The 13,210-nt window shown below is 38.1% G+C and overlaps 1 protein-coding gene across 1 annotated transcript in view; it reads right to left on the bottom strand.

Annotated features, from left to right (window-relative positions):
• Window positions 1-13,210, bottom strand: part of SMCHD1 (structural maintenance of chromosomes flexible hinge domain containing 1) — a gene marked incomplete at its 5' end in the record, with an annotated part of 83,398 nt that overhangs the window by 14,248 nt on the left and 55,940 nt on the right. Inside the window, 7 exons of the mRNA XM_084260391.1 lie at window positions 1,403-1,552; window positions 2,663-2,794; window positions 3,161-3,248; window positions 6,400-6,461; window positions 6,908-7,023; window positions 8,926-9,083; window positions 10,552-10,631. Of these exons, the coding sequence (XP_084116517.1) occupies window positions 1,403-1,552; window positions 2,663-2,794; window positions 3,161-3,248; window positions 6,400-6,461; window positions 6,908-7,023; window positions 8,926-9,083; window positions 10,552-10,631 (786 nt within the window). The remainder of the gene's footprint in view (window positions 1-1,402; window positions 1,553-2,662; window positions 2,795-3,160; window positions 3,249-6,399; window positions 6,462-6,907; window positions 7,024-8,925; window positions 9,084-10,551; window positions 10,632-13,210) is intronic.

Genomic DNA, 13,210 nt, shown 5'->3' with positions numbered 1-13,210 from the left:
ACAGCCTTCAGTGAAAAGCATTTGCCCACATTAACTGGGTGCTTCTGTCCTTGTCTGTTATTGACAGAGAATTATTAATGCTGTGCTATTAAGCTTCAGCTATTTAGTTCCATAAAAACTGCTGTCATACTGAAGAAAATAAATTATAAATAAATTTACATGTAGGATCTGCAGATTTTAGTGATTCTACTGGGTTTTTATTGTGGTGATTTCAAAGATGTACTGGGAGATTTTGTATTTGTTGCTACGACAGTGTCTGACGCCACCTGGCAGACACTGATGTTGATCTGCTAGGAAGCTGCTTCCAATCAATGTGTTAGAAAAGGTAGCTGTGAAAGTGTCTTTAAAAAGCTTGATTCTCCTTCACTACACCTTCTAAGTAAGTATGTGACAACTGGAGGAGCTAAATAAAATAGGGGCATGCTTTTGCTCTGCAATTCCTATATGGCACTTCAGCAACTTTTATTAAACAAAATATTTATAATATATACCTATTTCACTACACAAATAGTGTAGTGACTAATTGATTTGCTAAAGTTCTCTTTAGGCTTTAAGAGAGATACTATGACCACTCCATTCAAAACAAATGTGTGGTTCTACACACAGCTGAGAGGTTTTTTCATGTTTTCAAGAGTTTCTGGTTTTGTGCATGTTTTAACTTGTGTCTTTTACATCACACTTTGCAACAACTGGTACAAATGGAACTCAGGATTTTTGTTGCAGAAAAAGTGACTGTGATGACAGGAGTACAACATACAGTCCTTTCACAGACATGTGTGTCGCTACAGCCTGAGATTCAAACTGGAAAGAGTTTTTAATGGCACTAATGATTGAAATAGAGCGTAAAGAGAAGCAGTAGTTTTATGTTGAATTCTTCAAATGAGGATAGGATACCATTCTGCCAAGTATAAATAAACCCAGAGAGCTTGCAAAAATGGAAAAAGAACCAGGTAAATTTTAATTACACATCTATAAAGAGATCAGACTAAATTATCTTAAGATATCACTGCCAGATAGTACTATAAATAAAACTGAAATATTGCTAATATTAATGGCTTAACTACAAAAGGTGTTATTTCACATGTGAAATTCAAATGAGTAGAAGACTTACATAGAAGACAAACAGGATGCCCCTGTATGCCCCAGCCCCTAACTGAGGTTTTGAACATACTGATAAGCTTCTCTTGCTTAGCAAAGATAGCCAGTTAAAAGAATGTCTTTCCTTCACTTTGTCTGAAAATCAGCAACCAGATAAGAAATAATTTATCTACTTAACAGCAAGGGAAGGCTACAATGTATGTTAACCCTCCACAAACCACAAAGAGGTGTAAGTTCAGCTTATAGGAAAACAAGTCTCATTAGATCAGTTGCTCAGGGAGCTGTGTATGTCAATTACACTTACAATTTGAGCTGATCCTTGGTCAAGTGGAAACTCAATTGTACTGACTTTCTCCTGAAACTGCGGGATCTCTGTGTCATCTTCATTGGGGCTCTTAATTTTTGCTCTTACTTTGCCAACTAGATCAATGCCAGTGTGGTTGTTGTATTCATCCTGTAAGTAAAAAAGACAAAGGAATAAGTCTGTGTTCCAAACTAAGTAATCCATCCATTTACACACCACACTGGGTTTACGTGCCCGGGTGCTGCTGGCAGCGGGGGCTACAGGGTGACCTCTGTGAGGTGCAGCTGGGGCTGCCCTGTGCCACATATTGCCCGTTCCAGCCAACTGACTCACCACAGGCTAAGGTGGGGACATCTTTCAGAAAACATTCTTAGGAAAGGACAAAAATGCACAGGCAGAGGAGGGAAAACACCCCAGAAACAGCAGAGGAAACACCAGAGTGAGAGAAAGGGGGAAGGCACTCCAGGTGCCAGAGCAGGGATTCTCCTGCAGCCCGCAAGGAGACCATGGTGGAGTAGTATTTCACTAAAGCCCACACAAGAGCAGGTGGATATTAACCAAAGGACTGCAGCCCATGCATGGACCTCTGCTGGAGCAGGGAAACTGAGGAGGAGGGAGAGGCAGAGAGGATCTGTTATGGGGTGACTGTGGCCCCTGTGTCTGACCTGCACTGCTCATGGAAGGTTAGAGGAGTCTGAAGCAAAGCTGAACCTGGCAAAGGGTGGGGCAGAAGGTGTTGCTTTACTTATGTTGCCTTTGTTTCTCAGTACTCAAATCTATTTTAATTGGCAATAAATTAATTTTCCACAAGTCAAGTCTGTTTTGCCCATGGCATTAACTGGCAAGAGATCCTCCCTATATTCCTGTGAATGTTCAAAGCTCAGGAAACCTCAATTGTTTTAAAACAGCATTTCTAAGAGAAACTTTTCTGGAATAAAAACAGTGGAGAATATCATCTGCTATGTATCTCTAAGTGTTTTCCCATTAGAATCTATTCTTGAAATATTTTTTTTCCCTGTGGTGGCCAGGAAAGGGTTTCAATTGAGATGCCTGACAGCAAGGATTGCATGTTTTAGTTTTGGTCACCTGTATGCAAACAAAACAAAAGGCACCTGTCATATACTGGACAACTACTGATTTAAATCTTTTTTGTGAAGTTAATCTGCAGAGACAGCAGCAATGCCTTACAGCAAAATTCAATGTATTTCTAGCAGCCTAATGTATTTCCTTAGTTATGATTTTGTATGAAAGTATAGTTACCATTATATGGAGGTATAAATCCTTGACCAGTGTGCGGCTAGCAAGGGCTCGAACATTGGAAACTGCTGGAGTTGCTGGTAAAGCATCAGGTAACAAGCGTACAGGGTCATTAGGTACAACTTCAACTATAATCTAGCAGGAAAAGGAGGGAGAATAAAACAAAACAAAATAAAGACTGGTATAATTCACTGCAATTCACCTGCACATATGGGTTACTCAACAAATACTGAAACAAATGCATGTGAAATTCACTGACAATCTTGAAATAAATTTGTATAACCACAGAAAAGTTCTACTAGGTTGCAAATTCTGCAGTTCTGTTATTCCACAAAATTTCTTCTTAGTTATACAAGCCAATAAAAATGTATTTTGAAATCAGTAACTATCAAAAATAAAAATAATGAATGTATTCTGAATCTGCATAGTATCATACTACTTCTCCCCAGTGATTCTGTATTCTATGTTCTTAGCTACATGTAATTAATTATAGATTCAAACCTGGTCACTGCTGAGTATATTTGTCTTATCCATTGCAAAGGTAAACTGGATGCTATAAGTGCCCATTCTCTCTGGAATCACTTTATCCCTAAATAAATAAAAAACAAAAGCCAAGCAAAAGTGAGTCAATTTTGAAGTGACAAGTATGTAAATATGCAAGCAATTCATACTCCTCCAAACTAATTAGAAATTGCTGTTAAGGCATGAGTTATTTTAGTACTCCTCCATAAGACTCCTCATTCAGCAAAAACAGTGCAACTGTTTATCAAGAACTAGAATGAGGGTTTTGGAAGTTCAGATGATGGAGGCATCCTCCAAGGGTTTCTCTCTACCAGCTGACAGGAAACTTGTTGCGGCCTTCTTATTCCAAAATCTACAAGTCTATCTCATTTCACTTCCTATTCAATAAATTTTCAGAATGCTATAAAACAGACTGTAGAGATGCTTATATCTGAGCTAACAACAAACTATCTAAATTTAGTAATCTGGTTTGAATGTACATAAAATGTACAAAGTTGGGCAACTTGGATCTGTGGCCAAGGTTGAGTATAGTGAGAGAAGAAAGAGTTTTCATTCTACCTTACAGTGTTTCAGACTGCAGACTACTGGCCAAGAACCCCAATATCAAAACACAAGGGCAGACAGAGACCTCTGCTTCTGCTGCTATAAACAGAACTTCATGTAGCATTGAAGGCCACACACATCTGGAAGGCTGCTGCAGTGTCTAATTAGGGATAGCAATGACTTATGTATGCTCAGAAACATTTGAGGAGATGCAGTCTTTAACAAAGATTCAGCCATTTCTCTGAGAGAATGACTTGTGGCACTCTTGAACTGGTTAATGAGATTTTTGTTTTCAACATACAGCCTTTTATCTTTTAATCTGTTCAGTCAAGAACATTAAGCAAATTGTTTCCTCTTGTTTGGGAGGAATAAGATGTTTAACCTGTGAAAAACTGTTGTGGTTTACCCCCAGCTGGCTGCTCAGCACCACACAGCTGCTCTCTCATTTCTCCCCTCCCTAGTGGGGGAGGTTGGAGAAAAGGGAGGGGGAAGGAGAAAAAAGAGGAAGACAAAGGCAAACCTTATGGATTGGGATAAGGACAGTTTACTGGGACAGCAAAGGGAGGGAGAAACGACAGTAACAGAACTGTACAGCAAAATGTACAAGACTGGTGATTCATAATGCAGTTTCACACCAAACCACACACCTCAGGCTGTACAACTCAGGGCCAACCTGAAGCAGGACCATCCTCAAACTCCACATCCTGGAGGTGTAGACTCCTCCCCCACCAGTCCCCCTTTATGCTAACCATGACATAATTGGTATGGAATACCCTCTTTGGTCAGTTTAGGTCACCTGTTCTGGCAGTGTCCCCTTCCAGCTTCCCCCCATCCCCCCCACCAGGGAAACATCCCTGACTGCTTGGCAGCAACTGAAAACTTCAGGTGCTATCAGCACTGCTCTCATCTTAACTCCCAAACCCAGCATTCCACCAGCTGCTAGAAAGAAATTAACTCTATCCTAGGCAAAGCTAGGAGGCGAAACACAATATCCCAAAGCTTTATCTGTTTCTAGAACAGGCCATGACTTCTCCTTCTTGCATTTCATATAAAGTAGGCACAATTCTACCTTATTTTCTGTGTTTTATCTAGGTTAAGACTTAAAAGCAGCATCTGCCTTGTCAGGATGCATTAAAAAAATGAGTTGTAACTAATCTGCTAAGGATCTGGTGGCTGACCACCACCTAACCTGACTTACGCTTTAGAAAAAGAAGAAACCAGGCAACTGTTACAAAAGTTGTAAGAATGTGAAATAGCAGCCATGGTACTGATTGGTGTTAATAGATGCAAAACTCTGCCTAGGACAGGAAAACTTCAGAGAAACCAGGTGGTAGACAGTGATATGTCACAGACACTGCAGCAATGAGTAATAGGTACTTTCCTACAAGGGCTGCTAATTGGTAGTCTACCTACTCTCTGGTCTTTCAAAAAAGTTGGGTGTTTTAATTCTGGACATCTGTGGACAATCAATACATGATGCCTACTGATGTCCATATGCAACTCTGTAGGTTGGTTTATATCATACTGACCACCATATTGCTTTTCACAGCAGAACGTTTATTAGCCTGACTACACGCTGGCACATGGTCTTTGGTATGATGCAAAAAGCCAGGCTTAAACAGTTAAACAGTTTAAGAGATTAGTTGTAATTTCTTAAATGAAAAAGCCTTCATATACAAATGTATTACATTGTTGTACATCAACTGAGAGGGTAAAATTACTGAATAAACAAATACAGCTGCCTTTCCAGACAGGACAGCTTCCTGTCTGGATGTGACAGAGGGAATTACAGATGGAGGTATATTTACATTTTATATCAAGGTGGGTCAGAGTCCTGGATTTGAGCCTCAGCTAACTTGCTCCACGGGGTGGGGAGGGGGGCGGGAAAAAAGTCCTGAAGACTTAATGCTACATCAAGGTCTTGAAAGCACATAGATTCCCAAGGATTACAAATTGGATGCCTAGCTTCCTGAATTCTATTATGCACCTCGAGAGGTAAGAGAGTCACAGCTGAGAGGCAAGTTAGGAAACTTCCTTTCACCACTTAAAGTGCTACTGCTCAGAAGCTCCTGGAATCTTGGACATGGCTGAACTGCAACAGCCTCTGTTCCTCTGATACAGGAACCAGGATCAGCAGTGCAACAGCAATATCTGCTGCATTAACATGATCCTAAAGCCTGTTTTCCAAAAGCAGAAAGAGTGTCTGTTCCTAGGAGGCAAGAGGTCGCCTCAACAGCCAGCAAGTAGCACAACTATTTAACAGATCCCATAGCATGCCTGTGAGGAAAAGATGTACAAAGCATATGGAAGTCAGACACCAGCTTACAATGAATTCCAAGTCTGCTGCCTGTCATCCAAGACAACATCTCTAAGTAACACAAGGAAAGACCACTAAACTGACAGGGCCAAGGTCATGCTTCAACATTAACATACGGCTGCAGAAGGCCTTACATCAGAATTAAATCTGCTTTGTCCAGCCTGCAATTCTACAGCAGTTGAACACAACATTGGAAAGAAATATAGAACGTTACTAGACCAGCAACATAGAGATGATGTAGTCCCTTCGTTGCTAGCATTTCTCATCATGCATTCTAATACATGACTCTCCTCTACTCTCTGGTTAAACAAATTAAATGTACAATAAGATGCATCCATAATTAGAAATACTGTTGTACCTGAAGTAAAAGAAGCCATCTTCCTTGTCATCCTTCACTTTACTACAGCTAAAGGTTGTAAACTGAAAAGAAAGATGTAAAAAATTTAATGCAACATACTGACAGTTAAAAGTACCTTACTTGTAGCATGCTATCAAGTCTTAATGATTTGCAGTACTGATAGCATATAGTAACTCAATGAGATCACCTATAATTTAGAGATGCTATCTTCACATTCTTAACTCTTGGAGCCTTTTCTTTGCAAAATTCAGGGTGGAGACTTTTAATAATTAGCTTCTGGAGAGCAACAGCACTTTTGTCCTTTCTATAGCCTTGACGTCTGAACAGACTAACAACTTGTAACAGGACAGCTACTGATTAACAAACACAATTGGTATGTAATACTTGTTATTTAAATCCACAACAGGATATTGATCTAAGTTAGATGTATGAAAATTTCTATTGCAACTGTGCTTGCCCCATGCCAGCATTTTGATAACCATTTTGAAAACTCATTTAGATGACTTACATGCATCGGTATCTTTGTTTCACAGTTCTGCACTTCCCACATTTTCATAGAAATCCGTGCTGGATTAATATTTTTAATAATGTTTTCATCTTCAGAAAGAACACTAACCATAAAATCTGTAGAATGAAAGTCAACATTTTTTCAAGTTATTTTCTGCATGAACTTCTGCATCTTCCTCATATCAAAAGGAAAATCACATAAACCCCACACTCCAAGCAGAACCCAAACAACAAAAAATTTAAAACCAGGTATGGAAAACCTTGTGGGAGGTATTCTGCTTCTCACCTCCAAATACTACAAACAAATCCTTTTTGTTCTAAAATTTTAATAGATGCTGCAGGTATTTCATATAGGCCTGGGATTCAACAAGTGGATTTCCATGAAGCAGGGTTGGTTTTTTTGAGAGATGGTCATGATCTGTGAATCTAGAAGTATTTACAATGGAGTACAAAGAGTAGATGGAAAAAAATCAGATTTTTGTGCTAAAAGCACAAAACATTTTTTGACAACATTTTTGGTTTTAAGTCCACCTAAAGGCATGGAAAAGACTGAAATATATGAAGGACAGTGCCCAGACACAGCTTGCTTTTAGAGCCTTTGGTTAAGGAATTATCAGCAGGGTCACTCACATTTACACCGTTACCAACTCCTTCAAACACATTTGCAAGGCACCACTTTCCTGTATGAAAAATCACATAGTTCCCAACCTGCTCCCATCGATACATTTATCCATGTATTGACCTAATTACATCCTTTATATTCCAACAACTGCCTAGTACTGTAAACATATCTACTCATCAAAAGTTTCCCTCAGCCCTCCTGAAACATTTTGAAAACTGCATCAGAATTGCCACTTTAATTTACTCTTTTTCAAATAAAGGCCAAATTCAATGGGATTATCATATTAGATTTGTAATTTAGCAATTTTATGCCTAAATTAATGGAAAAAATAGTTTGGAAACTACCTCACTCTCCTTCACATATACCACTGAGAAAACACAGCAGGCTTTCCAAGTCTGAAAGGTTTATTTTTTAATTTCAATAGTTACTGGATTGATTTTTGTCTTTCTTAATATGTTATATTTAAAAGAGACAAAATTTACTTGCTTTCCATTGAACTTCTTTAGACAGAACTTCAGTTTTCTGAAAAGTATCTTTGTACTATGGTTTCATAGTGCAAGTGGTGTTACTACAAATTAAAAATGAACGTTTTCTGGAAAAGGGGGTAGTAAATCTGTATACTTCACTGACAAATTCAAGAACTTTATCTCCCATGATTATCCTAAAGAAGACTTATTTCCTGAATTTATGGAGTTAGTTAGCATAGGTCTCTTATTCATCCTGAAGTTTCCTTATAGAGAAAAGCAGAGGTTTCAAATTCTGTTTTGCTTCTAGCAGAAGATGTTTCCTCATGGTCAGAACCTGCTCTTTATCTTGTCCTTAGTGTAAATACTACTGAGACATAAAACATCTGACAGCATTTTTTCTTCTGTGACTCAGAGCCTTTAGTTGCAAAGCAAAGATCATCCTTTTGTGAGAGAAAACAGCAAAAGAAGAATATTTTGTACTCTCTCTGGCATACTTCTGATCACTTTTTGGTTCCTTTTGGCTTACAGTTTGCCTGTAATTTCATATCTGCCTCCTTTGTTACTATTTCACAGAAAAAGAGATGAAGGAAAACATGCATGAACTAACTCACATCATCGCTTGGGAAGATTAAACACTGAAATATGATATTTCACTAAGGACATAGAAGAGATTCAAGCCAATATTTTTGAAAAAATAAGTAAGAGGTCTTTTGAAATGCTTTCCAAAGTTGATGTACATTATCTTTTCTGTCTCAAGTGTTACAGAGGCATCATCTTAGATATGGCTGTTGAAAAGAACTGAGACAAAACAAACAAACAAACGAACTAAACCAAACAAAAAAAACCCACCAGGAGAATCACCAAAATAGTTTTCATAGGTTTACAAAGTTGTTGAGTGACTGCTTTACACCTTAGAATCCTTATACTTACCAGGGAAGGTATCTCCTGCCAGAAAAGAAGTATTTTTATCATATTTCACATTTAAGCGGACAGGTTTCTCAGGATCAGGCATGACATTGAATGTGATTATAGGACAATCTAATGTGGTCTTGTTGTATGAGGCTTTAAGCTGCAAAGTGTGCTCTCCCCTGAAATATACAGAAATAATAAAAACCATTACAAATTATCTCTTCTGAAAAGAAAATTTTCAACTGACTTCAAGACTGAATCATGTACATGAAAGCATGGTAAAAAAAAATCTAAAGGTTATCAGTAGTAAAAGGAAGAAAAAAATGGAAGTGTTAATGCAAAGTTAGACAAGTAACATAGTAAGTTTAAGCTATTCTTAAAATATTTACTTATCAAATTTAATTTTGTTTAATAATCATTAGTTGAACATGTTTCATTGCCCCTTTGTAAGCCACTAGCAACTTAAATCTTTAAGCTGCAGAAGACAGTACAGTGGAAAGCAAACACAGCTACTGAGAATGCTGTCTGAGGAGCATTCTGCTTTATAGTTTCCAAAGGCTGAATCTGCATGCAGCTCACATTTAGCAAAGTGCACTGCAAGTATATAATGGCTTCATCGCTATATGGTAACTTTTTTTTTTACCAGTATTAAAAACTTGAAATGTAAGTTTTTAAACAGAACTGGGAATATGATACTTAACTGCATAGAAACTGTATGCCCCAGCCAGTTGTAAAACAGGATGCTACCATTGAGCATCTGCTTCTAATCTCTGGCAATAGGCTGGTAACTAATAGTCATCATTCTCCTACCCAGATATGAGCATTATAAATACACTGAGCACCGTCAATTGCATTTAAATAGGTTTTCTTCCAAATGCAAAATAATATTATGGGTCAGATCCTGCAGATATGAATGCAAAAATATTAACTGCCGTGAAATACTTCAGAAATTTAAGAACCAGTACCTATTGCTACCTTCTAAGCTACCTAAAGCCAAACTAGTCTTGCAAGAAAAGCTCAGGAATATAGGGAGTGGGTAGCAGAACTGTGAACATGAGAAAGATATAGAAATAATGAATAATGAAAAGTCTGATGGGACTTGTAGGTGTAAGGGGAGTCAGGGTAACTGACATGAAGAAGCAGGAGCCACAGGACACACGTCTGCAGGAAATGAGACTTCATTTGTTCTATTGCAAATAAGAAAAAAAATATATATAAAATTATTCTGGACACTTCATCTAATCCTTTAAAACAATCATTAGCACCCTGAGGAAGTGGGGTTTCCACACTTTTAAACTGTGTTCTTATTCTGGAAGCTCAGAGTCTGGATCTGGTAACCCCAAGCCCGTACATGGCAAATATTTTAAGTGGTTTATGATGTCACCTGCACTAAGTACAGGATGACAATTATAAGCTGTGTTTTACCATGACCAGAACAAACAGGACTTTCAGAAAATTAGAGTGGCACCTAATTTCTACAAGGCCACTATCTGGTCTTCCACCGGCATATAAGTGATACAAGTGATAAAAGTTTGACCTTAGGTCTGGATTAATTCTTGTAGGTACTTTATGAAATGTGCAGCTTAAAACACCCAGCAAGCGACATTTCAGAATTTAATTTTTTTCCATATAGTTTTCACTACTTACCTAGGTGCATGAATACTAACAACTCCCAGGTTAGCCCTACCATTTTCATCTGTTTTATGTTGCTGGTTTGAAGGAACAATCTGTCAAAAAAAAATTTTTTTTATTCTTTTCATGGCACAAAAGGAGCATCAAGTCTTAGAATAAAATGTATCTCTCATCTGCCTGCATACTATCTGTTTGAGCAAGGACTTCTTTGTGCTTCTGCATTCTAAATTAAGGAAAAAGACAGTGTCATGAATAGAAGATTAAGAGGTTTCAGAATTTTCTCTGGTTTTGAAAACAATCTCTTTATCCAAATTAGGATATTATTGTCCAGTGATACATTCAAGTATTTTGTTAATGGTATTTCTTTAATTGTTACTGATGCTGTCCTGTGTCCATAGCCCACATTAATTTGAATATATTTTCAGATTCTAAAACCTACGAACTGTTTATTCCCTTCCACAGTGTCTCTTCCGTCTAGACAGTTATTCCTAGGTAGCAAAAAATTAAACAATGATACAACTGGAATAAGAACAACTAAAACATTTGAGTTTCTCCTCCTCTTCACCCCATTCTAGTTCCACTGCCAAAAATGTAAGACTGCTAGACAACTTCGAGAAAAGAGTTATGACCAACTTAAGTTATCAAAACTTAATGACAAACCAAACCTAATCGCAATACTGTAAGACAAAGCATTTAATTAAACACTAATAATTGTAAATAACTTTTCAATGTTGTTTCATAATAACACAAATGCCATATACATTTATTTCCCTAGCACATTAAGTCCTTTGAAGTTGATGGAAATTCCACTGTTGACTTAAAGGCTGAATCCCACTGAACTCCCCTTTAACTCACTGTGTTCTTCAAAGTGTGCTTTCTATGTGCCCTCTCTCTTTGCCACAGTTACTTCCCTAGCACTGAAAGTGAAATCTTAAAAAGGGCAATGCCATTAGATCATACTTGCCTTCACACATTAAATGGCAGAGAAGCTATCACTTCACTTTCCACATCAGTCACAACTTTTTGCATGTATGGACTCCAGTAGGGCAGACAAAAAATACCTATCCTCTCAAAGAAACAGGTGTGACTCTTAAAGATTACTAATACACTTAATTAGAAGCTATTTCTTCTTCACTTGTGTGTGCATGCTGCCTGTGCTGTACCTAAGACGTATCTTGTCAATATCAAATGAACCTCAGATACTAGCTTTAAAGTTTGGAGGACAGCAAAAGAAGCCACAGATACATTCCAAGTTCTTCTGTAATGAATTCCTCTCTAATGAGGAAAATTGACTTTTTCATTAATGATATAACACATTTGAATAGTGTTTGGCATGAAATGGCATCTCCTCTGGTATTCTGGCACAAATTTCAGGAGACCAGAAATTTCAGTGTCCACTTACACAAACCCATTGTTCCAAAAATCTCATGTCAGGAAGTTAAAAGAATGCAACTACTTTAGGAAAAAAAACTTTGTGAGAGTTGATTCATAATGGATTTGCTATGGGAGGCATGAATTTATCCTACCATGTCATTAGAGAAAGGCAATGGTAGAAAATGTGTGCTTAATGGTTCAAATGGAAGGCAGCATTGTAAAGATAGACTAAGAAATACTAAAATAATTGCCAGATATTTCATAAGCTCTCCTGAAGAATCACAGAATCACAGAATCGTAGGGGTTGGAAGGGACCTCGAGAGATCATCGGGTCCAACCCCCCTGCCAAAGCAGCTCCCTAGGACATATCACTCAGGCATCCAGACGAGACCTGAATATCTCCAGTGAAGGAGACTCCACCACCTCCCTGGGCAAAAAATAAGTTCATGTTTGAAATTGAAATTACTCTAGATCACAAAGCAGGAAGCTTTCATTTTTACAGAAAACAGTGCTTTGTGCAATTCCACTACCGAGTTGCACATAAAAGTTCAGTGTTTCTGTTTAGCCACACTAATTTAGTTTAGGACCAGAGAATGGAGTACACAAAATGCATGCTGCAACCGCAGAGTGTCAGGCTTAGGAGACTCAGAGGATGGGACAGTACATACCGACAGACAGCTTATCTGAGAACTTCAGTTCCCAGAAGCTTCTCACTTCTTTTGGGAGGCTGTGCATACAACCTATTTGAAATGCCAAGGCAGGATAGGTCTCTAAAGGGGTTCTCCAAGATACCCCTGAGTCTGATGTCTGTTCAGCAAATATGCAGTTGGTTATTCTGCTAATGTATGAAAGCAACTCTTAATTATGGTGTTAAGCTCTAGGAGAGTGCACTACAGTAAACACATTATAACAATGATCCACCTTGGGTTTTAGTACACTTTCTCCTGGACACATCCAACTTGGACAGACAGCATGCAGATGTTCTAGGACATGCTGCCAGTCCTCCCTGAAGGAAGGCATAAGAGCTGAAAAGACAGAGCATGCTACTACAGCATCTCTTCAAATCAGGGAGCACAACCCCACAGTGTTTCTGTCAAGGTTGTATGTTCTCTCAAAACCAACATAACTGATTCTGTGATAACTAGAAGCCCTGAGAAGCTGTCATCATAAAGGCAGTAGTTGAGGCAAACAACAACAAAAAAATAATCCCAAGCTGTAAGACAGGCTTCTAGAGCAAGAGATTCAAAAAAGCCAGAAGAAAAAAAAAATCCAGTAAAGCTAAGTAATAGTACCATAGTTA

This window comes from Gallinula chloropus, assembly GCF_964237585.1.
Source record: "Gallinula chloropus genome assembly, chromosome: 2".
Lineage (NCBI taxonomy): Eukaryota > Metazoa > Chordata > Aves > Gruiformes > Rallidae > Gallinula > Gallinula chloropus.
This window is presented reverse-complemented; position numbering and strand designations above follow the sequence as displayed.